Below are 24,416 nucleotides of genomic sequence, written 5' to 3' on the forward strand. Positions count from 1 at the left end.
ATCCGATGTTTGCTTTGAGAGTGTTGATGGAGAAGTACAGAGAATGTCAGAAGGAGTTGCATTGTGTCTTTGTGGATTTAGAGAAAGCATATGACAGGGTGCGTATAGAGGAGTTGTGGTGTTGTATGAGGAAGTCGGGAGTGTCAGAGAAGTATGAAAGAGTAGTACAAGATATGTACGAGGGTAGTGTGACAGCGGTGAGGTCTGCAGTGGGAGTGACGGATGCGTTTAAGGTGGAGGTGGGATTACATCAAGGTTCAGTTCTGAGGCCTTCTTATTTGTAATGGTGATGGACAGGTTGACAGACGAGATCAGACAGTAGTCCCATGGACTATGATGTTTGCAGAAGACATTGTGATCTGTAGTGAGAGTAGGGAACAGGTGGAGGAGACCCTTTAGAGGTGGAGATATGCTCTAGAGAGAAGAGGAATGAAGGTCAGCAGGACTAAGACAGAATATATGTGTGTGAATGAGAGGAAGGATAGAGGAATGGTGAGGATGCAGGGAGTAGAGGTGGCAAAGGTGGATGAGTTTAAATACTTCGGGTCAACAGTTCAGAGTAATGGTGAGTGTGGAAGAGAGGTGAAGAAGAGAGTACAGGCAGGATAGAGTGGGTGGAGAAGAGTGTCAGGAGTGATTTGTGACAGATGAGTACCTGTAAGAGTGAAAGGGAAGGTCTACAAGAGGGTAGTGAGACCAGCTATGTTATATGGGTTGGAGACAGTAGCATTGACAAAAAGGCAGGCGTCGGAGCTTGACATGGCAGAGTTGTAGATGTTAAGATTTGCACTGGATGTGACGAGGATGGACAGGATTAGGAATAAGTATATTAGAGGGCCAGCCCAGGTTGGAAGGTTTGGAGACAAAGCCAGAGAGGCAAGATTATGTTGGTTTGGACATGTGCTGTGGAGGGATGCAGAGTATATTGGAAAAAAGATGCTAAGGATGAAGCTGCCAGGTAACAGGAAAAGAGGAAGGCCTAAGATAAGGTTTATGGATGTTGTGAGAGAGGACATGCAGATGGTTGGTGTGACAGAGCAAGATGCAGAAGACAGGAAGAAAGGGAAACAGATGATCTGCTGTGGCGACCCTGACGGGAGCAGCTGAAAGAAGAAGTAGTAGGAAATGTTGGGCAAGGGAGTTAGTACTTGAGTAGTTCTTCCAGTTAATGTTTGGGTAGTTGAATTTGATGAAACAGATATATTTTAGAATCTGCTACTTGGTCCTCTGTACATACTTTTAGAAAGCACTATAAGCTTGTTTCCTTTTCTAGGTCTAGCTCATGCTTTGCTAGGACCATTCTCCAGGGGCGCCTGAACCCTTCTTCCACTTCCCAAATGTAGTTAGCTATAGTAATCTACCCATATGATTAAGGTTACTGCAGCAGTGATCAATATGAAGGATGTAGTACAGTTGTGTCAGGTGACCTTATCATAACATTAAATGTTCAAATAATCACTTCTGCAATAGCTACTCACTCCCCCCACCCCTTGTTTTTTGGTGTGTTTTTAATGCCAGGGTGCAGACACTTTTTGTTCCTTGCACTGTCCTTTCAGGGCTCAGCCTCCCTGTTTCTGCTGGCAAAGCTCTGAAGGGCTTTGCACCTAAACTCTTCTTTTAATCAGCTCAGCTCAGCTCAAGCTGCTTGACAGTTTGGGTGCATGGAAAATGCCCTGAACGTTTGGAAGTTGACCTGCTGTTATATCCTTAGCAGGATGTAACCCATGTAGCTAAAGCTACTGCAGAGTCCTCATTGAAACGTCTGTCGTAATGGTAAGTTCAACTTATGTAACTGTTATTCCTCCAGTGCCAGGGTCAGTATGAAATACCACCATAGGTCTTCCTGAAAAGAAGCTGTTGACCTAGTGGGACTAACCCAGTCAGCAAAGGGTAAATAAAACCTGAAGGACTGGGTTGTGTCTGTAAGCCAGGTTCTACATAAAGAGTAATGTGCAGGTTTATATTTAACTCTGACCGCACTTCTCCAGTACTACTGAAAGCCTTGGCTAGGTCCAGGTAGGCCGTGTGCATGGATTTGTCCTTGTCCATTGCCTGTGTGGCCTTCTCAAACAAATCCACCAAGTTAAGTAGGTAAGATCTACCTCTTACAAAACCAGACTGATTTAGGTCAAGGACTTATCTGTCAGTGTCCTTATTTATACGTTCCATTGTCTTACAGATGATACTAGTTAAGCTACTTGGTCTGTACTTCTCTGTGGTAGGGCCAATCTCCAGTCTTGGGGTGCAATCTCCACTGCAAGGCTAAGATTGATTAGTTTTGTGAGCAATAAGTAAAGCAGTGAGTCATACTAACAGTCGAACAGTGCATCATGGTGTCCAGTCTTGTGAAAAGGCGTCTGTAGTTAGTACATATATGGTGTATATACTTGCTTATAGATTCCACAAAGTGCAGGAGTTAAAGATCATTAACTAGTGTAGTTATTCATGAAATGACAGAGTTGCAAATGAATACTGATATTCTCCGTACTGGAGCACAGCTACCTTCAGTGGAAAGTCTAAGTGAGTGGTGGGCATTACATCCATGTGTATAAGTAGAGATGTTGTTGTCACAGAACTGAAGCCAAGTCTCAGTAACTGTACTAATATGGCTGTTTTCAAGGGTCATGAGGTCTTGCAGTGCAGGTAGTTTTTGTTGAGGCTTTGGCACTGAACAGTGGTACACTCAACCTAAGAAAGGCCCTATGGTTTAGAAGATGTCTTGGTCAGTATGTGGAAGCCCTGAGGAGAAAGGTGCAGAGAGCACCTTTAGTGAAGCAGGTAGGAATGCCCGTTGTCCACCATCTCCCTTCATACTAATACATATTGGATCACCAGAGATTGACACCAGTTGCTGAAATATTTGTTGACTGTAATTATTTTTGCTTATATTGTGACATTTGTGGTGGTGATAGGATACTCCACAAGAGCGGCTGCTTTTTAGCTGCCAGTATATGAGTAGAGTTTGGAAAATTCCATCTTCAGGTCTTCCACGGTGGAGCACTGAAGATCTTTCACTTCCACTTATGCAGTGAGCAGGTTGCATGATTATTTGGGCTGAAGTGATCTGTGTGCCTTTGTGCATAGTTGGGGTGACAGTATGTAAGTGCTTTGGTGATATCATTAATCCTGGCACCCGAGAGACCGCTGTTACTCTGTCTTTTCTCAGTCTGGTGAGTTTGGACTCTCAGTACGTCTGACAATTATTGAGTTACTTTTGACAAACATGGTACGTGTAGCAGTATACTGCCATTGTCTGGTACCTGTAGCAGTATGCTGCCGTTGTCTGGTACGTGTAGCAGTATGCTGCCATTGTCTGGTACGTGTAGCAGTATGCTGCTGTTGTCTGGTACATGTAATGGTATGCTGCCGCTATCTGGTATGTGTAGAATTATGCATCAGTTATCTTAGTGGTTTCTGTGCATCATTTCTGTGACCTGTGGTAGTGGTGGAAAAAGTTTTGGTGAGTTAGGTCTGATTTTGCTGCTGAGTTTTCAGGTACAGTATCATGTTATTGTGGGAAGGGCTAAGAATGCTTTGGAAAATGTTTTCGTAGTAACTCAGTAAAATAAACTTTGGTGTTAGAGGTGAGGTATGATGATGTGGGTGTGTAGTGAGCACTGGCAACCTTTGTAAATGACAGATGTGATAAATTCGACTCTAGACTTAATATGTATCTATGCCTTTTACAAGTGTGTTTTTCTGTTAATAGTAAGGGGTCACCGCTGTGCACACAACTCTTCGTATACTGCCTCACTGTACTTGATGCTAGAACACTGCCAGCAGATGATGTACAGCTGAGTTCTTCTGGTAAAAGTCAGGGGTTACTGCTGTGCACACGACTCTTCATATACTGCCTCACTGTGTCTGATGCTAGGAGGCTGCCAGCAGAAAATGTACAGTAGAATGTGGTCCCACAGTGTCTAGTAAACAAACAGGAGGATCAGTATAGTTGGTCACATTGTACTATGTTATCAAATGTACAGTAAAAGCAGCATAAGTAATCCCTAGTTACTTAGGTGACATTGTGAACTGGAGTAAGGGTGTGTGTAAAGTGGATATGTTATCCGGTAGAAAAAAATTGATATTTACTTTTAATTTTCTCAGCAGCACAGTCAAAGGAAGACAGGCAAGTAATCCCAATGTTGTAAGTAAAGTATGGTGAGCAAAGAAACAAGTTATAGGCATGGCTGCCACAAAGGTTAGCAAATGCTACCGATGTCTGACATGATCTGGTTTCATGCAAAGCTCAGTAAGATGAACCAAGGCAGTTAAGTGCAGCTTGAGGATTAAGTGCTTACTGGAAAATGTAGGGTGGGTTAGTATGGCCTTGCACAATGCGCAGTGTGCAAAGCTCAGCACGGTTTAAATCGCAGTCGCAATTTTCATAAAAATGAAGCCACTTTGCTGGTGTTCTAAGGTTCAAGTTTGTTAACGTCTAGTTGGTTGCAGTCCACGTGCTCGAGTGCAGCGCTTCAACACAGAGCTACATCATACAGCACAAAATATATTCATAGCAAATAACTAGGCAGCCAGTCAGGACAAGCAGTGTTAGCAAGCCAATAGCAGTTTAGACATTAAAACAGTGCCTGTTTCTCTTTTGTCACAAACAAAAGTAATCACCACTAGCTAGACAAATGGCATAAATCACAATCAGTAGTAAGATCAGGTGCAATAAATAAATAAACATGAAGTCACTTTTCTGGTGATTTCAAGATCAAAATTATACACAAAATGCAGTTGGATGGAGCTCAGGTTCTCAGCACACAACAGCTCAGTGTAGCTAAGTGCAGAGCTGTGCAATACAGTATAAAATAAATTAATAGTAAACAGGAAGGTAAGCATTCAGGGGATGTAGTGTTGTGGTTTCCTCCGGATGCTCCGGTTTCTTCCCACATCCCAAAGACATGCTGTAGGTGGGTTGAACACTCTAAATTGGCCCTAGGTATGAGTGTGTGCATGTGTGTGCCTTCTGTGAAAGGTTAGGCGCTGGGCTGGCAACTCAACACTGTAAAACAAACTCTACTGCCAATCATGAGTGGACAGGTGATCCTCTGTGGCGACCCCTAACTGGAAAAAGCCGAAAGAAGAAGAAGGTGTTAACAAACCAATAGCACTTTAAATGTTAAAACAATGCTAGTTTCTCTTCTCACACAAGCAAAATCGCAACCAACTAAAAATAACCACTAGAGAGGTGCACCATTTAAATTACAATCGCAGATTAGCTGAAGCACAGGAACTAAACAAACATGAAGTCCCTTCCCTTGTTGTCTAGGGAATGGAGTTATTGCAAAAATGTAATAGGATGAAGCACGGGTATGCAGTGCAGAGCAGCTCAGCACAGCTAAGTGAAAAGGTGCAAAACAGCACAAAATACATTTTCCTTCCCTTTGATCTCATTTGCCTCTGAAAAGCTATGCATCATGGTTGCAGAGCTCCAGACTTTTTTTGGATAAGTTTGCTGTTTTTCATTCAGGTGTGAGTGTAGGTTTCTTCCCTATCTTCTCTTTTCAACCTCCCCTACCCACGTTGTCCGTCGGTGTTTACAAAAAAAAAAAAAATAATTGTAATTTTCTGTTTGGCCTTCCTGCTCCCTTTCTACTTCGAGCGAGTGTCTGTGTGTCCGTGGATGCTTGTGTCCTAAGATGGCTGAGACCCCCAAGCCCGTATTTAGGAAGTGCACAGAGTGTAGCCATAAGCTCTCCCCAGCCGATAGCCACACTCTGTGCATAGTGTGTTTGGGCATGGCCTATTTGCTTACCTCCTGTCCTATTTGCACGGGCTTCAACCAGCAGACCCTTAAGGACAGGAGGGCTAAGCTGGTCATGAAGGGTTTGCTTCTGTCATCGGGGGTGGCTGTCCTAGTAACCATGGCTTCAGCAGCATCTTCTACTGCCACTTCTACTTCTGCTCTTCCCCAGGCCTCTGGGATTCAAACTCCCGCCATGAGGTCTGGGGAAGGAGACAAGCACAGGAAGGATATACCTAGGAAACAGTCTGCAGACCGCTCAGCTCCATTGGGGCCTCCAGCAAAATCTAAGACCCCTCCTAGGCCAAGTACTCCTTTGCTCCGATCACCCAGGTTCTCCCCAGAGCCGGAGGTATCTAGGCCACTGTCTAGAGCTTCCCCTTATCGGCACTCCCAGCCGGTGTCGGTAGCTTCATCTTCTCAGTTGACCCCGTAGCCTTAGCAAGGTGGAGATGGACAAGATGATGTGGAAGTTCATCCGCACCCAGATCCAGATGGTAGTCTTTGCAGACCCCTCTCCCTCCAGAGCGGGGAGCTTGCAGCTTTTCTTTCTTCACCCCTATAACTCCTTTTCCAATCCGACCATCGGTTTTGGAGTCTTTGGATCTAAATACTTTTGGGGTTGGGGGGTTGGTGCAGACAGTACCTTGTACCTCAATGCCAGCCATTGCCTTGAGTGTGTCAGATCCGACCAGATCGGATCCAAGCTCTTGGAGCCGTAGCCTTGGCATTGGATCCAAGGAGGTACTGTTGGCTCGAAGTTTGTTGGAACACAGTCTCTGCTCAGCATCTCAGCTCCTTCAGTCTTGGCTCCAACTCCCCCATTGGCTCTGAGGCAGGGGGGGGTGCCTCCTTTGCTCGTTTCTCAAGATGTTTGCTCTCTTTCAGCATTTGATGTGGTGGAGAGGGTTCTCTCAAGTGCATCGAGACCCCTGAACATCTTGTCCTTAGACTCCATCCCGACTCCCTCGGCTCTTGGTACGGTCCTGACCCTTCTGTCCTCTCGAGGACAGTCTGTGCTCGCTTTGCCTCAAGGAGCTACTACTTGAGAGCAACAAGAAGTATGCAAGTCCCCCCCAGAGAGTCCCACTGAGGAGGTTCCTCGCAAGTAGACATGCAAAAGGAGGCACCTGGACTCCTCTCCAGAGTCCCTCACAGATGACACTGACTTGGAGGAAGAGGAAGGTTCCTCCAGGCCAACCCCGGGGATGTCTCCTTTGGAGACATCATGGAACTTCTTCGCCAAAGGGGGGGGGTGTCCGCCCAAAAGCCAACTCCGGATAAGTCAGTGTTCCTAGAGGCATTCAGCACAGACCCATCTACCTCCTGGGTGTCCCCTCCTGCGGACCCCCTTGTTGACCTTATAACATCTTGGGCATGGAAGGAACTGGACACCATGGACCCTATTCCCAAGTGACCAGACAAGATACTTAGTAACCCACCAGACAGGACTAGCTGGAATAAGGGGTCCCCAGTAGACGTTATGGTGGCAGCCCCCACAAGGAAAGAGCTTGCGCAGGAGAGCTCTATGGTGCATCCTCTTGACTGGGATTGGAGGACTATGGACCATTTGGGAAGCGGGTGTATGCTTCAGCAACCTTTACAGTAAGAGCACTGAATTATATGTCTACAGCATGACCTGGTTAACAAAGTCGCTGAGTCACCACTGGAGTCCATGGCGGATGGCAAGAAGACGTTCCCGGCATGGATGGCCACTCTAAAAGCAGTAGCGAACACTTCCATGTGCTTCCTTTCCCATGCTATGGAAGGAGCCACCAGGGTGGCCGGGTCCAGCCGTTCCATATGAGGCGCCATGCCTGGCTCTAGCTTTGTCAATTCTCGGAACCCTTCAAGGCGTCATTTGCAAATGCCCATATGATGGTTCTTCCCTGTTTGGGAAGTCTGTGCGTGAGACACTGGTCCAGAGTGAGAAGGACAGGAAGACACTGTCTGCCATCGGGATCCGCTTCTTCGCCCCTCAAAGATCCTTCTCTAGGAATCAGCAAGGGACAAAAAAGATGTGGTTCCGGAAATCTCAGTTCTCCCGGGACACTCAGGACCCATCCTCCCCCAGTGGCAGAGGGGATTATGATAATAGCCAGCCCAGAGGCAGAGGGGGTCCAAGAAATTTTGGGTCTCAAGAACTGTTCTCAGATGGGCCTGCACAGCAGCCATGAGGGTCTGCCTGACTGCTCGTCTGCGGAGGCAGTCAGGGGTCATCTCTCGCTACACACAATGGAGTTGGAGTCCATAACATCAGACCATTAGGTATTGCAAATCATATCCAGAGGTTATTCCGTCCTGTTCATAGATCCACCTCTCCCAGCAAAACACCTCCCAGACGTTCCACCTGTGCAAAGGGAGGTAGTAACACTGGAAATAGACAAGCTGCTAAGAAACCGAGTCATCCAACCCGTCCCCCCGGACCAGTCTGCATTGGGCATTTATTCCAGGTTCTTTTTAGTGCCAAAGAAGATGGGGGACATAAGACCCATTCTGGATCTTTCCACTGTGAACCTGTCAGTAGCCAAGGAGAACTTCCAGATGGTTACTCTTCAGTCCATCCTGCCCTATTTGCAGGCAGAGGATTGGATGTGCTCTATCAACCTCCAGGCCGCATACTATCATATTAAGATGGACAGGCACTCCCGCAGGTTCCTCCTCTTCCGGCTGGGGGACAGTCTCTATTAGTTCAGGGCCCTCCCCTTTGGTCTCACCACAGCCCCCAGGGTGTTCACCAAAGTGATGGTGGTTGTAGCGGTTCACCTGAGGCTTTAGGAGAATTCATATCTTTCCTTACCCAGATAATTGGCTCCTTGCTGCCCCCACCAAGCATCTGCTTTGCCAAGCCAGGGACTATTTCCTTGTATTAGCAAACAGTCCGAGCATTACTATCGATATCAGCAAATCATCACTGACTCCAGTCCAGACTCTAGACTTTATTGGAGCTCAGTTGGACACCATCCAAATGAAAGTCTACCTCATCCTAGAAAAGGGTACACAGTCTAAGACTTTGTTTCATACATTCTTCAGGCTCGTCTTCCTCAGCGGAGACAGTTCTGTAGGCTCTGGGTTCCATTGCAACCAAAATCAAGCTTCTACCCTTTGCATGACTTGATATGCGAGTTCTCCAGTGGACGCTAACAGTTCAATGGTCTCTACTAGATGTACCATTGTCCCTTTCAGTCCGTATATCCCAGGCTTGCAGAGACTCCCTTTGCTGGTGGATTCTCTCCCTGGATCTTGTCGAGGGACGTCCCTTTCTTCCACCCTGTCTCAAAACTATAGCGACCACGGATGCCTCCCATCTAGGGTGGGGGTGGCATTGCTCAGAAAGGACAGTTCAAGACATGTGGTCCCCTTCCGAGACAATTTGCACATCAACGTCTTTGAGATGAGGGTGGGTCTTCTAGCATTGCAGGCCCTTCATGCCCATCTTCCTCTAGGGACTGTTGTGATCCAGTCAGACTATATGTCAGTAGTCTGGTACATCAGCAAACAAGGTGGAACCAGGTCTTATCCCTGTGTCACGAAGCCATGAGAGTATGGGAATGGGTGAACATCCCGGGACGGTCTAACATCCTAGCGGATAGACTCAACAGTACTATTCTGATGCCTTACGAGTGGTCACTGAATCCTTCAGTAGCGGAACAGATTTTCTTCAAGTGGGGTTGGCCTTGCTGTGATCTCTTCGCATCTCCTTCCAACACGAAGTGCAGCGACTTTTTTGCTTTGAAATCCCCCCCACCCCCACCCCCAGTGGGAAGCCCACACTGACGCCTTGGTTCATGCTTGGCCTCCTGGTCTTCTCTGTGCCTACCCCTGTTACCTCTCATCCCAAAGTTTCTTCAGAAAGCTCGCAGGCTAGGGAGAACAGTGATCCTCATTGCCCCATTCTGGCCTTGCCAGGTCTGGTTCCCCTTCCTTTGTCTCATCTGGTAGTTCCACCATGGATCTTGGATCCGGTTCCGGATCTCATTTCTTATCACTCGGGGACTCCTCACCCAGATCTGGACAGTCTGAAGCTTACCGCTTGGCTACTCCGGTTCCATTAATGATTAGGACTCCCAGTTTATCCTCTCTGGTTAAAATCATTTTGGTGGCAGCTCACAAATCTTCCACCAGGAAAATATATTGTAGGAAGTGAAAATGTTTCTCCATATGGGCCTTTCAACGGGACTTGGATCCCTTTACTGCTCCGGTCCCAGCAATTTTAGAATTTTTGGCGACCATCTTCCATCAAGGTGCTAGCTCTTCTGCGGTTAAAGTCCAACTGGCTGCCATCTCTAATTTCCATGTGGGGCAAAACATGGCTCCTTTAGCTTTGTCTAGACTTTGCAATACCTTCCTTAAAGGTACATTTCTTTTAAGACCCCCAGTGAAAGATCCTACACCTCCATGGGACCTCACTTTTGTACTTCAGGTTCTAGTCCGTCCCCCCCTTTGAGTCCGTGCCTTCAGTAGACCTGCAATATCTATCTTGGAAGACTGCCTACATGGTTTTCCATAAGGACAGGGTTTCCCTGCGCAGTAATCCGTCCTTTCTTCCCAAAGTGGCCTTAGAAACCAATATTAACCAGACTATCAGTCTTCTTGTGTTCTTTCCTAATTTCTAAAACAGGGGTGAATATAAACTGCATTTGCTGGATGTACATAGGCAACTGTGGTTTTATTTACACAGAACGAAATCCTTTCGCAAATCTGATCAGTTGTTTGTTTCTTATTCAAAGCCATTCCTAGGCAAGCCAATTTCTAAAGTGACCATTGCTTGCTAGATTTCCCAATGTATCATCCGAGCATATTCGGACAAAGACATATCCCCTCTGGGTTAGGAAAAAGCACATTTCACCAGGTCTATGGCCAGGTCAGGTAAAGGCGCATTCCACCAGGTCTGTGGATACTTCAGTGGCCTTTTGGTCTAGGGTGTCACTGGATGATATTTGTTCTGTGGCTACTTGGTCCTCATCTCATACCTTCATCTCACATTACAAGTTTGACATTGTATCCAGGTGTAGGGCATTGTTTGCTCCGCAGTGCTCCAGAATATCCTTCTATGAGGGCCACCCAGGTGTTAGTAGCTGGAGACTCTCTCCCACAGGTTGAAGATCAAATTAAGTCAACTACTTCAGCTAAAGAAGTTATGTACTCAGCATAACATTCCATCTGAGTAGTTGTACTTCATTTGTCTTCAACCAGTGAAGGTTTTATGAACATAAAAATAGAATCCAGTCTTAGCCTGTACATATTATATTGTTGAAGGTATTATGAACATAAAAATAGAATCCAGTCTTAGCCTGTACATATTATATTGTTGAAGGTATGAACATAAAAATAGAATCCAGTCTTAGCCTGTACATATTATATTGTTGAAGGTATTATGAACATAAAAATAGAATCCAGTCTTAGCCTGTACATATTATATTGTTGAAGGTATTATGAACATAAAAATAGAATCCAGTCTTAGCCTGTACATATTATATTGTTGAAGGCATTATGAACATAAAAATAGAATCCAGTCTTAGCCTGTACATATTATATTGTTGAAGGCGTTATAAACATAAAAATAGAATCCAGTCTTAGCCTGCACATATTATATTGTTGAAGGCGTTATGAACATAAAAATAGAATCCAGTCTTAGCCTGTACATATTATATTGTTGAGGGTATTATTAGCAGACCAGAGTTCCGCTGTGGCGACCCCAAACCGGGAAAAGCCGAAAGACACAACAACAACATTATGGGCATAAAAATACAATCCAGTCTTAGCCTGTACATATTATATTGTTGAAGGTATTATGAACATAAAAAGAGAATCCAGTCTTAGCCTGTACATATTATATTGTTGAAGGTATTATGAACATAAAAATAGAATCCAGTCTTAGCCTGCACATATTATATTGGTGAAGGCGTTATGAACATAAAAATAGAATCCAGTCTTAGCCTGTACATATTTATTTATTTATTTTATTTATTTGCAGTTGGTTTACCAGGATAGTCCATTGGGCCAAAAGAACCCGTTTTCAATAGAGTCCTGGGGAGAAAAGCTCCAATACAGACAAAAATTAGGTACATACAAAACTACAATAATAATTATACAGATTAAGAGATAAAACATTTAAAACATTTAAAGCATATAAGCACAAAGTTCAAAAAGCATTTAAAAAAGTAATACAATCTGTTGAGGAAATATGTCAGGTAAATAAGTTGAAGACAGTAATGAGATATGCATTTGGAGAAGATGTTCAGAAGAAAACATAAAATTGCATTATAAAGTAAATATTCTGAGGGAACATAAGCTTTGATAGGTAGAGTTATGTATCATAAGTAAGAGGGAGGGTGGGATGTCGTAGGTTTATGAGGGGAGGGAGCAAGAACAATCCCATTGGGACCTTAGATATGTATTAAGAGATTTTTTGAACATGTACTGGTTAGTGGTGGTACGAATAGATGGTGGAAGTGAGTTCCAGAGACGGGCAAGGTTAAAAGATAGTGTTTGCCTGGGGGATGACATGGTTTATGTACTTCTAAAAGGTTTTGATTGTTAGACCTTAGGATTCTATTTGGTAGGTGCATTTTGAAGGCAGAAGACAGGGAGGGACAAAGAGAAGGGCTAAGAATGAGCTTGTGAGCAAAAGTCAGCTGTATATATATGAGTTGATTTGATAATTCGAGCCAATTTAATTTTTGAAGAGATGAACAATGGTGAGTGGTGGACCTGTGGCTGTTGGCGAATTTGGCAATTTTGTTATAGCAGGAGGAAAGCTGCTTTTTTAGAGAGGTCTGGAGGTTAGTCAGTAATGGGGCCTCATAGAGAAGGGAGGGGATGAGAAAAGAGGAAGCGAGTGTGATTTTGGAGGAGCTTGTAAGGTATTGGTTCTGACGGTAGAGCATACCTACTTTTTGATGGTTTTTTTTAATATTTAGTTGTAGATGGGAGTTGTAACTCAGCCGATTGTCAATTTGTACACCTAGTAGCTTAGTTTCAGGCACTAGTTCTAGGGGTGAGTTATTTAGGTTGGTAATTGAGAAGGAGTTTGTATTGAAGGAGGTGGATTTGGAAGGGGTGAATACCATAAGTTTTGTTTTAGAGGCATTGAGTGCTAAATGGTTTATTTTCATCCAATGTTCAGTTATTGAAAAAGCTTCCTGAGTAAGTTTTTGGAGCAGTGAGGGGGAGGTGGCAGAGCAGATAATGGTGGAATCATCTGCATATTGGATGATGTTTGCAAATGGGATAGATTTGGGAAAGTCATTGATAAATATGTTGAAGAGGAGGGGACCAAGAATGGATCCTTGGGGAACTCCAGTGGGGGTACTAAGGAATGGGGAAGTACCCTTTTTCCATATTACTGCTTGGTGTCTATTTGATAGGTAGCTGGAGAACCAATTTATGGAAGAGGGAGAGAGGTTAAGTTTTGACAGTTTGGTTAAGAGCAGATTGTGTGAGATGGTGTCGAATGTCTTGGAGAGGTCAAGTAATAGGGTTGAGACAGTGTGGCCGGAATCATGTGCTATGTTAACAGTCTCAAGAAAGGACAAGAGGGCAGTCATAGTGCTGTGATTTGGCCTGAATCCATGTTGTGTAGGGGTTAGCAGGTTGTTATCTAAGAGATGTGGCAAGAGTTGAAGGTGGATACACTTTTCCATGAGTTTAGAAATGGGGGACAGAATGGCAACAGGACGAAAGTTGTTGACATTGCAATTGTTGCCTCCTTTATGTAGGGGGATGATGAATGCTTGCTTCCACAGTTGGGGCACAGTGCATTCATGGATGGAATGGTTGATTAAAATGCTAATGGGATAGGCAATTGCATCTGTGGCTAAGCGTAGGAAATAAGAGGGAATATTGTCAGGGGCATTAGTACATGGCTTCAGTTTCTGAATGAGTTTCTTAATAGTGGTAGTGGATGTAGGCTTTAATGAGAATAGAGAGGGATGTAGAGAGAGAGAGCTAGAGGAGGGTACAGGTGATTGGGCAGTAAGAGTAGTGGATAAGGTGGACGATAGGCAGTGTGAAGTAGAAATGGGGATAGGGTTGTTTGCGGGAGGGGGTGTATTAGATGGTGAGGTAGAGCATGTGAAGGAGGAGGTGAGTTTGCTAATAGAGTCGATAAAAAAGGAGTTGAACTGAATAGCTAAATCCAAGTCTGGGATATTTGGGTCTGGGGTTGGGGTGTGTGGTTTGCTGGGGTTAAGAAGGGTGGAGATCCCCTTCCAGAATCTTTGAGGGTTAGTTTTATTATTGTTTTGGAGTGTGAAGAAGTATTTTTGTCTATCAGAGATTATTAGCTTTTTTACTTTGTTTCGAAGGGTTTTGTACGCAATGTGTTGATCTGGTGATTTATTTCTCAGATAGAGTCCCCAGGCTTTGTCTCTAAGACGCATAGTTGAAAGTGTGGTTTTGGTTAGCCAGGGGGCTGAATTTGTTTTTATTCTTTTTGTTCTTAGAGGGGCTTGGGAATCAAGTATTCCTAAGAATGTAGAGTTAAAGTGGGCAACTGCTTCTTCTAGGGGCAGTGTCTTCAGATTGTTCCAATTAATTGCTTTCAGGGAATCTATGAAGACTGATGGGTTAAAGCTTTTGTCATTGCGGGTAGTGATGTAGTTATGGGTACGGTTGGAGATGCAGGAGAGTCGATGGGTGAAAGTAGGCAGATGATCACTAAGAGGGTCTGGAAGGGTACCGCTACCTGAAAAATAGTGGGGGTGTGACACTAGAATCCAGTCAAGGATGGTGCCACTGGAGGGGTCCTTAGATGGGTGGGTTATGGTGGTGATTAGCTGGGAAAAGTTATATAGGTTGATGTCAAGAGGGTTGGTTGGAGACTGGATAGAGGCCCAGTTAATATTTACATCTCCTAAGATTATGGTTTCATTGCTAATATTGTCGGAGAGCCAAGAGAGGATATTTTCAAGTGTAGAAATATTGTCCCCTGGGGGGATGTAGAGGGATGCTAGACATATGTGTTTGTGCTTATTAACTTGTAGGAGAGAGGAGTATTTCAGCATTATTAAATGTGGGGATAGGTTTGTCATATGGGGTAACTAGCAAGGAAGAGGAATAAAGGAGAGCAACTCCACCGCCTTTCCTTCGGGTCCTGTCTTTTCTAATGATTGAATAGCTGGGTGGAGTTATTTCAGAGTCTTTTATAGAGGGCTTTAACCATGTTTCTGAAATAGATAGTATGTCAGGTTTGTTATGCCTGAGCCATGCATGGAGGGTTGGGACTTTATTCACTATACTTTGTGAGTTTAGAGAAGTAAAGAATATAGGCTTGTGTGAGGAGGAAGAGGTGGAGGGGCCGGGGTTGGGATGGATATCACCGGATAAAAGACTGGTAATGAGATGAAAGATTGGGTTCAAAAGATAGTTGAGTAGAGTAAGAAAACGGTTTGGGTTAGCTGAGATGATCAAGGGGTATTTAGTTGCTATGGGGATAGAGTTTTTCTGAGAGGAGAAGACTTTGAAAGAGAAGGTAAGGAGCTGTGTTATTGGGTAAAGATGGGGGGAGATGGGAGAGTGCGATTGTGAGAGGGGGGAGTTCAGATGGTTGGTTGTATGATAAAGTTGTGAGTGATAAGAAGTATGAGGTTGGGTGAGGTGATAAAGATATGATAGTTTAAGAGAAAGTGATAGAAGAAAAAGGATGGAAGAAGGATTTAGAGGTATGTTGAAAAAGGTTGTTTAGTATTGAGTGTTGTAGTTATGTAATATGTGTTATAAGTTTATTGTGCAGGGGGATGAGAAAAATTTAGCAAATGTGGAGCAGAATAAAGAGTAGTAGGAGAGGAGCTGGATGTAAATAAGGTAGGTAAGTGAGTGAGAGTTGTAGACGTGAGATGTATCAGTATGTATTAGCTGTGGGTGTGGTTACAAATTGGATAATAGGCTGTAGGGATGTGTCTATGGTGTTGATGGTTGATTGGTGTAGGGAGGAAGTGGGTGTGGAAACAAGAAGGATATAGCTAGACGCACTGGGGGTGGGTGGAATTTGGGGGCAGGGTAGGGGAGCGGAGTGAGCCCGAAGGGCGAACGGAGCGGGAAGAAAAGAACCAGGAGAGGATTGAGAGTCAATCAGTGGAACATAGGATACAGGAGAGTAAGTAGTAGCAGGGTAAGCAAGGTTCCTGTATTTAAGAGGTAGAGGGGGCAAAAGTGTGGATGAATGAGGAAAGCAGAAAATGAGTGAGGAACAAGTAGTGTATAGTAGGGTGGGGATGCCCTCTAGTGGCCTAGTACAGAGTTGCACTGGGTCAACTAGGAAGGTCTTGGGACTAGATAGGATGAATGAGGAGGGGCAGGGAAAGAACTCAGTTAAAGATGGGAGAAAGAGAATGGAGAGGGAGAAATAAAAAGTGTTTTAGGCTGCTGGTTGACCTGGCAGGGAGATAGCTGACAATATTATCAAGCAGGAGTTACAATGGGAGAACAAGTGGCAACAGATGTACATACATTCACAGTGTCTTCTGGGAGACACTTTTCCAAATTCCAAAATAGGGATAGATGCAGCAGAGCAGTATGTCTCTTAGGTAAAAATGTGGATGGAGTAGGTGACCTTGGTTGAATGTGTATGTCCACCCAGGCGTGGTCCCAAGGGAAACTATGGGGCAAAACTGGAGATAGGAGGAAGAGATGAGAAGAGTTAGTAACAGTGTAACAGTGATAATACCTAAATATGTAGTAGGCAGATAAGAGAGGAAGCCATAAGCATCATACAGTCAGTAAAGCAAATAGAAATACAATATTCAGGTCCTACAGCCTTATAATAAATGAGTAAATCACATCAGAGCTCAATAGGTCTGCCTAGCAAACGACTGGGTAATTGGCTTTATCAATAAACAGTTAAACAATGCAAAACATTATAAACATATTATATTGGTGAAGGCGTTATGAACATAAAAATAGAATCCAGTCTTAGCCTGTACATATTATATTGTTGAAGGCGTTATGAACATAAGAATAGATTCCAGTCTTAGCCTGTACATATTATATTGTGGTAGGTATTATGAACGTAAAAATAGAATCCAGTCTTAGCCTGTACATATTATATTGTTGAAGGTTTTATGAACATAAAAATAGAATCCAGTCTTAGCCTGTATATATTATATTGTTGAAGGTATTATGATCATAAAAATAGAATCCAGTCTTAGCCTGTACATATTATATTGTTGAAGGTATGAACATGAAAATAGAATCCAGTCTTAGCCTGTACATATTACATTGTTGAAGGTATGAACATAAAAATATAATCCAGTCTTAGCCTGTACATATTATATTGTTGAAGGTATGAATATAAAAATAGAATCCAGTCTTAGCCTGTATATATTATATTGTTGAAGGTATTATGAACATAATGTGAGTAATCTGCCATACATTCATGACTTATTACCCTGATTGTTTCACAGATTGTTTGTACAATCGTATGGCTATAACAACTATTGTTGCAGGTAATAATCTTGTGTTGTGGCTGCATGTCCCTTCTGATGCAATTTTTTTTCTTTCCTTAGTTTTATGTTGTAGAAAATAATTTGGAGCTGATTGGGCGTCACTTGTTGTTTCTTGCTCTCGCCCTTGAACCGCCAGATAAAATGGGTTTGCAAGGTAATTTAATTTCCATATTATGTTTTCCCTTTGTTGTTTGCATAACAGTGTAATGCTTTTGGGATTTTAACAGAATGAGAGCAGTCCTAATCAGATAGAACTATCCTTTCTTCCTGTCATGTCTGACAGATACCTCCCTGATGATTGGCTATCGTAATTATCATCATCATCAACCCCTTTTTCTTTTTACATTGGGTTGGGGTGTCTTGTCATCTGTCACTGTCTGTCTTGATTCTTTGCCCATCTCCTACCTTTTGTAACAGTCTTATCCAGTGGCGGATCCAGGAAACTGCAAAGGGGGGGGGGTGCAGTCTGGTTAACTGTGGCTGTTGAAAGATCACCTTAAGAAGCTGTGTAACATCACTTGTGAAAAGATAATATACATCTCTACAACTAGTGCAGTGTTGTTCTGGATGACTGGAAGTGCTGAAGAACTTTTGTGTTTTTAGTAACTGAAACTGACAATATTCAGATAATCCCTGACGCACAGTACATGTACATCAGTATGATATAAACAGTCACAATAATGTCAGTACAACAGAGAAAATCTGGAACAAATGTAATACTGCAGAGTTGTAAAGAAGGGTCATTGTATTTTCACCCCAATGTTAATACCAGAAATGTAAACAGAAAGGAACGATCTTCTTGAGGGATAGGGAGGCGGGCACTATTCCCATATATGATTTATGTATCACCAACATCTTTCTAAGTTTATTTAGAGCTACCACATTTTCTTCATCTTTGAGCATTAAGCCTCGTATACGACGTATTTCTTCTCTGAATTTGTTTCCTTACTCGTGACTTTCCTCCAGTCCATCAGTGGATTAAAAGGTTGGAAAAGGGCTCTAAACTTCATTGCAGAACATTTAGAACCTGGCCTCTGACGTAATTTAATTCTCCCTCAGGTATTACAGCACAGCCTTGCTGAGATATGATGTTTTGAAAGCAGGAAGTATTAAGCTGAAGAGAAAGAAGTGTAAAAATAAAATAAAGAAAAGAAAGACATTTCTCTGTCCACATAGGCTGTGTTTGCTGGGGGGGGGGGGTGCCAAGATGGGGCACTGGTGTAGGAGGATGTGGGTGACAGTTTACTGTGGAGTCATTTCCAAGGGTTCTGTTTTGTACAAATTAAATAAGGGTATGAAGACTAAGCTGTGAAGAAGAAGAGGCATAATCCAGAGTATACCTCTCGACCTCTTTATGCAAAAATCTGGACAAAGCCTGACATGGGGGGGAGGGGGACAAAGACCCAAAAGTATGGACAGATTTTAAATGCTTCACTTATAAATTTAAACATCTGCTAGAATAACACAATTTGTCTTAGCATGCATTTTTCTGAAGGATATGAAGTCTGAAACTCAAATATATGTCATTATTTAGTGACTTGAATCCACAAATCATCCCAGTGATTTGCCAGAAAATCACAAATTATATGAGAAGCAAACCAAAAATATGAGGCAAAAATGTGGACACTGAAAATCTAGACAGTTGAGAGGTATGATGCAGAGTCATCCATGTAGGTGCATAGATAACTAGAAAGCTGGATTTCATCGGGATAAAATGAAACATGCATATTGTCTATCACTGCAAGTACTATTCCTCTTTCTGCTTATTCTCATGTGCTTCTTCAGTTTCTAACCTCTGCATCTTTACAGAAATACAACCATTCAAAGCACTTTTTAAAAATAGTAAGAATAAAGGGCAAGCCACACAGGGATAAATGCTCCAAAACCAATTGCAATTAGAAAAATAAAAAAGTAAATGATGGCACCTGGGAGCAACCCAGCATATAAACAGTCTTCTGCATCAGTAGAGTCCCAATAGGAAGGCAGAAGTGTTACTGTTAGAACATCAAGAAATAATCCATCAGAGATACAACCAGATATATTTATTTAGGCACATAAAAAAGGTAAGCGCTTTCGCCAGAAGGCTTCCTCAGACCTTTAACAAACAGAAGTAAAAAGTGTTGAGCATTTTATATAGCAGGTATTCAATTAAATAATTAACTAGATGACATAATCATGAATTCTTTCAACAAGTTCTTAAAGTCAAAGACAAGAAATATGCAGATCTATGAAAGCTTATGGAAAGCGTTTCTCTTATTCATTGTAAAAATAATACTCAAAAAATATCCAGTCACACCTATATAGTTATATAAAAATTATATTAAAACTTCAAAAAAAAAAAACAGATTTATACAAGTCTAATATAAAACTAAGAGCTAATAATATAGAAAAAAAATAATTTTACCTAACAAATGGTCTCCTATTTTTCAAAACAGGTTTAAGTGACATTTTATCATTCAGGCCTGGACTAACATGTGCCTTGAGTCTAACAATCCATTTAATCTCTGTTTTTTCTGTATAGTTTCTGATATCTCCCCCTCTGGGGCTAGGGTTATTCACCTGGAGCAAAAAGTGTGATTAGTGTTTGTTGAAAGAACATGCTTAGATAAAGCATTATTACTGGACTGAGTGCGTATTTGGTAAAGGTGTTCTCGTATCCTGTCCCTGAACCTTCTATCAGTTTTACCTACATAGAAGGCAGGGCAGGAAGTACAGATTGCCATGTAAACTACATGTTCAGTATTGCATGTAGCAATAACTTCAAACTGAAAACATTCAGAAGTAGTCGGGTGGACGAACATATTATAATTAGAAATATGGGTACATAATGGGCAGTTATTACATGGATACATACCATTTCTATGTGAGCTATTACTGACGGCTTCCATTGTATTGGGATAACATAAAATTATGTGCAAATTCTTCTTATTCTTGAAAATGAACTGTGGATATTCACCAACAATATCTTTAATTAATGGTTCAATAATCAGCATCCTCCAATTTCTCTAATTTCATTGAAGTCATGTGTATAAAATGTAGAAAATTTCTGTGTAGTCCTTATTTCTTGATTTGTTCCTCTATTATTAGGAGGGCTGGAATACGCAGTCGCACCATGATCCAAGAAGTATGGGATAGAAATTATCTCTAAACACTGGAGGATGCTGATTGTTGACCCATTAATTAAAGATATTGTTGGTGAATACCCACAGTTCATTTTCAAGAATAAGAAGAATTTGCACAGAATTTTATGTTATCCCAATGCAATGGAAGCCGTCAGTAATAGCTCACGTAGAAATGGTATGTATCCATGTAATAACTGCCCATTTTGTACCCATATTTCTAATTCTAATATGTTCGTCCACCCGACTACGTCTGAATGTTTTCAGTTTGAAGTTATTGCTACATGCAATACTGAACATGTAGTTTACATGGCAATCTGTACTTCCTGCCCTGCCTTCTATGTAGGTAAAACTGATAGAAGGTTCAGGGACAGGATACAAGAACACCTTTACCAAATACGCATTCAGTCCAGTAATAATGCTTTATTTAAGCATGTTCTTTCAACAAACACTAATCACACTTTTAAATTTATGGTCCTCCAGGTGAATAACCCTAGCCCCAGAGGGGGAGATATCAGAAACTATACAGAAAGAACAGAGATTAAATGGCTTGTTAGACTCAAGGCACATGTTAGTCCAGGCCTGAATGATAAAATTTCACTTAAACCTGTTTTGAAAAACCATTTGTTAGGTAATTTTTTCCCTGTATTATTAGCTCTTAGTTTTATATTAGACTTGTATAAATCTGTTTTTTTTTTTGAAGTTTTAATATAATTTTTATATAACTATATAGGTGTGACTGGATATTTTTTGAGTATTATTTTTACAAAGAATAAGAGAAACACTTTCCATAAGCTTTCATAGATCTGCATATTTCTTGTCTTTGACTTTAAGAACTTGTTGAAAGAATTCATGATTATGTCATCTAGTTAATTATTTAATTGAATACCTGCTATATAAAATGCTCAACATTTTTTACTTCTGTTTATTAAAGGTCTGAGGAAGCCTTCTGGCGAAAGCGCTTACCTTTTTTATGTGCCTAAATAAATATATCTGGTTGTATCTCTGATGGATTATTTCTTGATATTCTAACAGTAACACTTCTGCCTTCCTATTGGGACTCTACTGATGCAGAAGACTGTTTATATGCTGGGTTGCTCCCAGGTGCCATCATTTACTTTTTTATTTTTTTTAAATAATTTAATGAGTACATTTGCTTCTGTGCTTATTGGCAACTTATCTATTCCTTTTAGCAATAACAATTATTGGGGTAACTTCTGATACATCTGGGACCAGGTCGGGATGCACATATAAACCAGGAATGTGAAGATGTCTGAGGTAAGGTAACATCAGGCTGGCCATTGGGGAAGGGAACACAGCATGGAAATGCAGCCAGGGTGTCACACACAGCCAGCCGAAGAGATTGCTACAAGTTTTAGTGAAAACCGTGACCAAAAACAACACTTCATATCTCCTTCATCTACAATAGCCAGAGATCAGGTATCATTACAGTTGTGTTACCCATCACATAACCCTAAACATGAACAACTGTATGTAACATGGTTTTGCAATTAATCATGCAAATATGAGCAGGCGATATTAGATACACAGGGGCATCAATATACTGATCCTGTACAAACTACTGCTGGCATTACTAGGATTTATTAAATATAAACTGCTACCCTTATCACTGTCTTGCCCTTTCAGTCCTGCTTCAACTGATATTCTGGGACCACTATTAAAGTACCACTTTTCTTCTGTTTTTTATTTCCACAACCAAGTCTGTGTTACTCCATCAATATATAAAGCACCCTGTAATATTCCCTATGGTGTGCGAAAGAGTCAACATATGTTTCTTGCTAGGCCTGTCTTTTGTTTCCTTTTCCACTCTATTCATCCTTTGTAGCCAGCATTATACAGTACTTTTCACACTGTACTGATACTGTATTGTGCATTTTGGATTCCATACTGAGTTGTATACTTCCCTGACTGTCTTGTCCACCTACAGTCCGTATTGTGCATTTTGGATTCCATACTGAGTTGTGTACTTCCCTGACTGTCTTGTCCACCTATAGTCCATATTGTGCATTTTGGGTTCCATACTGAGTTGTGTGCTTCCTTGATTGTCTTGTCCACCTACAGTCCTAATGCTGCACTTTTGCCCTATTCAAGTCGGCTGCACAATCTCCATACATTAAGGATGAAGCCATGCCTGGCATATCACATTCCCAATTTCAACAAGAATGTTCCAGCAGGACAGAGATGATCTGTATATACAGCACAGAGTCCTCTGCTATGCCTCTTCATAGCCACCCACTACACCAAAATCCACCCACTACACCAAAGTCCTTGATAATTTGTAAGTTTTGAGCCAGGAACCATAAACCAAAAGCATACCCTTCCTTACTATTCTACCACTCAACACGGGCAGCATATCAAAAGCAGACATTGTACACTAAAACATTTGCAATTCCAGATGCCCGAGCTGCTCAGCTGTAGCTTTCTTTACTGCAAGCATCCTTTCATACCTCTCAGAGACATTTCAGTACAAAAACAGAATTAAGACACTCCCAATCAGTGCCATGAAGATGAGATCACACTGATTCTGACAAACTTACTCCTAATCAGTGTCACAAAGGTGAGATCACACTTATTCTGACAAACTTACTCCTAATCAGTGCCACAAAGGTTAGATCACACTGAGTCTGACAAACTTACTCCTAATCAGTGCCACAAAGGTGAGATCACACTGATTCTGACAAACTTACTCCTAATCAGTGTCACAAAGGTGAGATCACACTTATTCTGACAAACTTACTCCTAATCAGTGCCACAAAGGTTAGATCACACTGAGTCTGACAAACTTACTCCTAATCAGTGCCACAAAGGTGAGATCACACTGATTCTGACAAACTTACTCCTAATCAGTGTCACAAAGGTGAGATCACACTGATTCTGACAAACTTACTCCTAATCAGTGTCACAAAGGTGAGATCACACTTATTCTGACAAACTTACTCCTAATCAGTGCCACAAAGGTTAGATCACACTGAGTCTGACAAACTCTAACTTTTGATGCCAAAATTAAAAGGCTAATTAACACTGCACTGAACATAATTGCAGAGATTCACCTACTGTAAAAGCACTTTTTTTTGGTTCAATCAGCTGGCAGGCTAAGGCTTTCAATGATAGGTAATACAGTTAGCATGTAGTTGTACGAAGGTAATACCATTAGCACGTAGTTGTACAAAGATAATACCATTAGCACGTAGTTGTACGAAGGTAATACAATTAGCACGTAGTTGTACGAAGGTAATACCATTAGCACGTAGTTGTACGAAGGTAATACCATTAGCACGTAGTTGTACGAAGGTAATACCATTAGCACGTAGTTGTACGAAGGTAATACCATTAGCACGTAGTTGTACGAAGGTAATACCATTAGCACGTGGTTATGCGAAGGTAATACCATTAGCACGTAGTTGTACGAAGGTAATACCATTAGCACGTAGTTGTACGAAGGTAATACCATTAGCACGTAGTTGTACGAAGGTAATACCATTAGCACGTAGTTGTACGAAGGTAATACCATTAGCACGTAGTTGTGAAGGTAATACCATTAGCACGTGGTTATGCGAAGGTAATACCATTAGCACGTGGTTGTGCGAAGGTAATACCATTAGCACGTGGTTATGCGAAGGTAATACCATTAGCACGTGGTTATGCGAAGGTAATACCATTAGCACGTAGTTGTACGAAGGTAATACCATTAGCACGTGGTTATGCGAAGGTAATACCATTAGCACGTGGTTATGCGAAGGTAATACCATTAGCACGTGGTTATGCGAAGGTAATACCATTAGCACGTGGTTATGCGAAGGTAATACCATTAGCACGTAGTTGTGCGAAGGTAATACCATTAGCACGTGGTTATGCGAAGGTAATACCATTAGCACGTGGTTATGCGAAGGTAATACAATTAGCGTGGTTATGCGAAGGTAATACCATTAGCACGTGGTTGTATGAAGGTAATACCATTAGCACGTGGTTATGCGAAGGTAATACAATTAGCACGTGGTTATGCGAAGGTAATACCATTAGCACGTGGTTGTACGAAGGTAATACCATTAGCACGTGGTTGCGAAGGTAATACCATTAGCACGT

General features: G+C 42.0%; 1 protein-coding gene across 1 annotated transcript in view; it reads left to right on the forward strand.

Moving 5' to 3' along the window:
• DNAAF3 (dynein axonemal assembly factor 3) overlaps nt 1-24,416 on the forward strand; it is a 1,314,828-nt gene that overhangs the window by 536,746 nt on the left and 753,666 nt on the right. The window contains exon 4 of the mRNA XM_044059250.1: nt 17,254-17,347. Coding sequence (XP_043915185.1) covers nt 17,254-17,347 — 94 coding nt within the window. The remainder of the gene's footprint in view (nt 1-17,253; nt 17,348-24,416) is intronic.

This window comes from Protopterus annectens, chromosome 17.part0 (genome assembly GCF_019279795.1).
Source record: "Protopterus annectens isolate FY-2018-M chromosome 17.part0, PAN1.0, whole genome shotgun sequence".
NCBI classification, from domain to species: Eukaryota; Metazoa; Chordata; order Ceratodontiformes; family Protopteridae; genus Protopterus; species Protopterus annectens.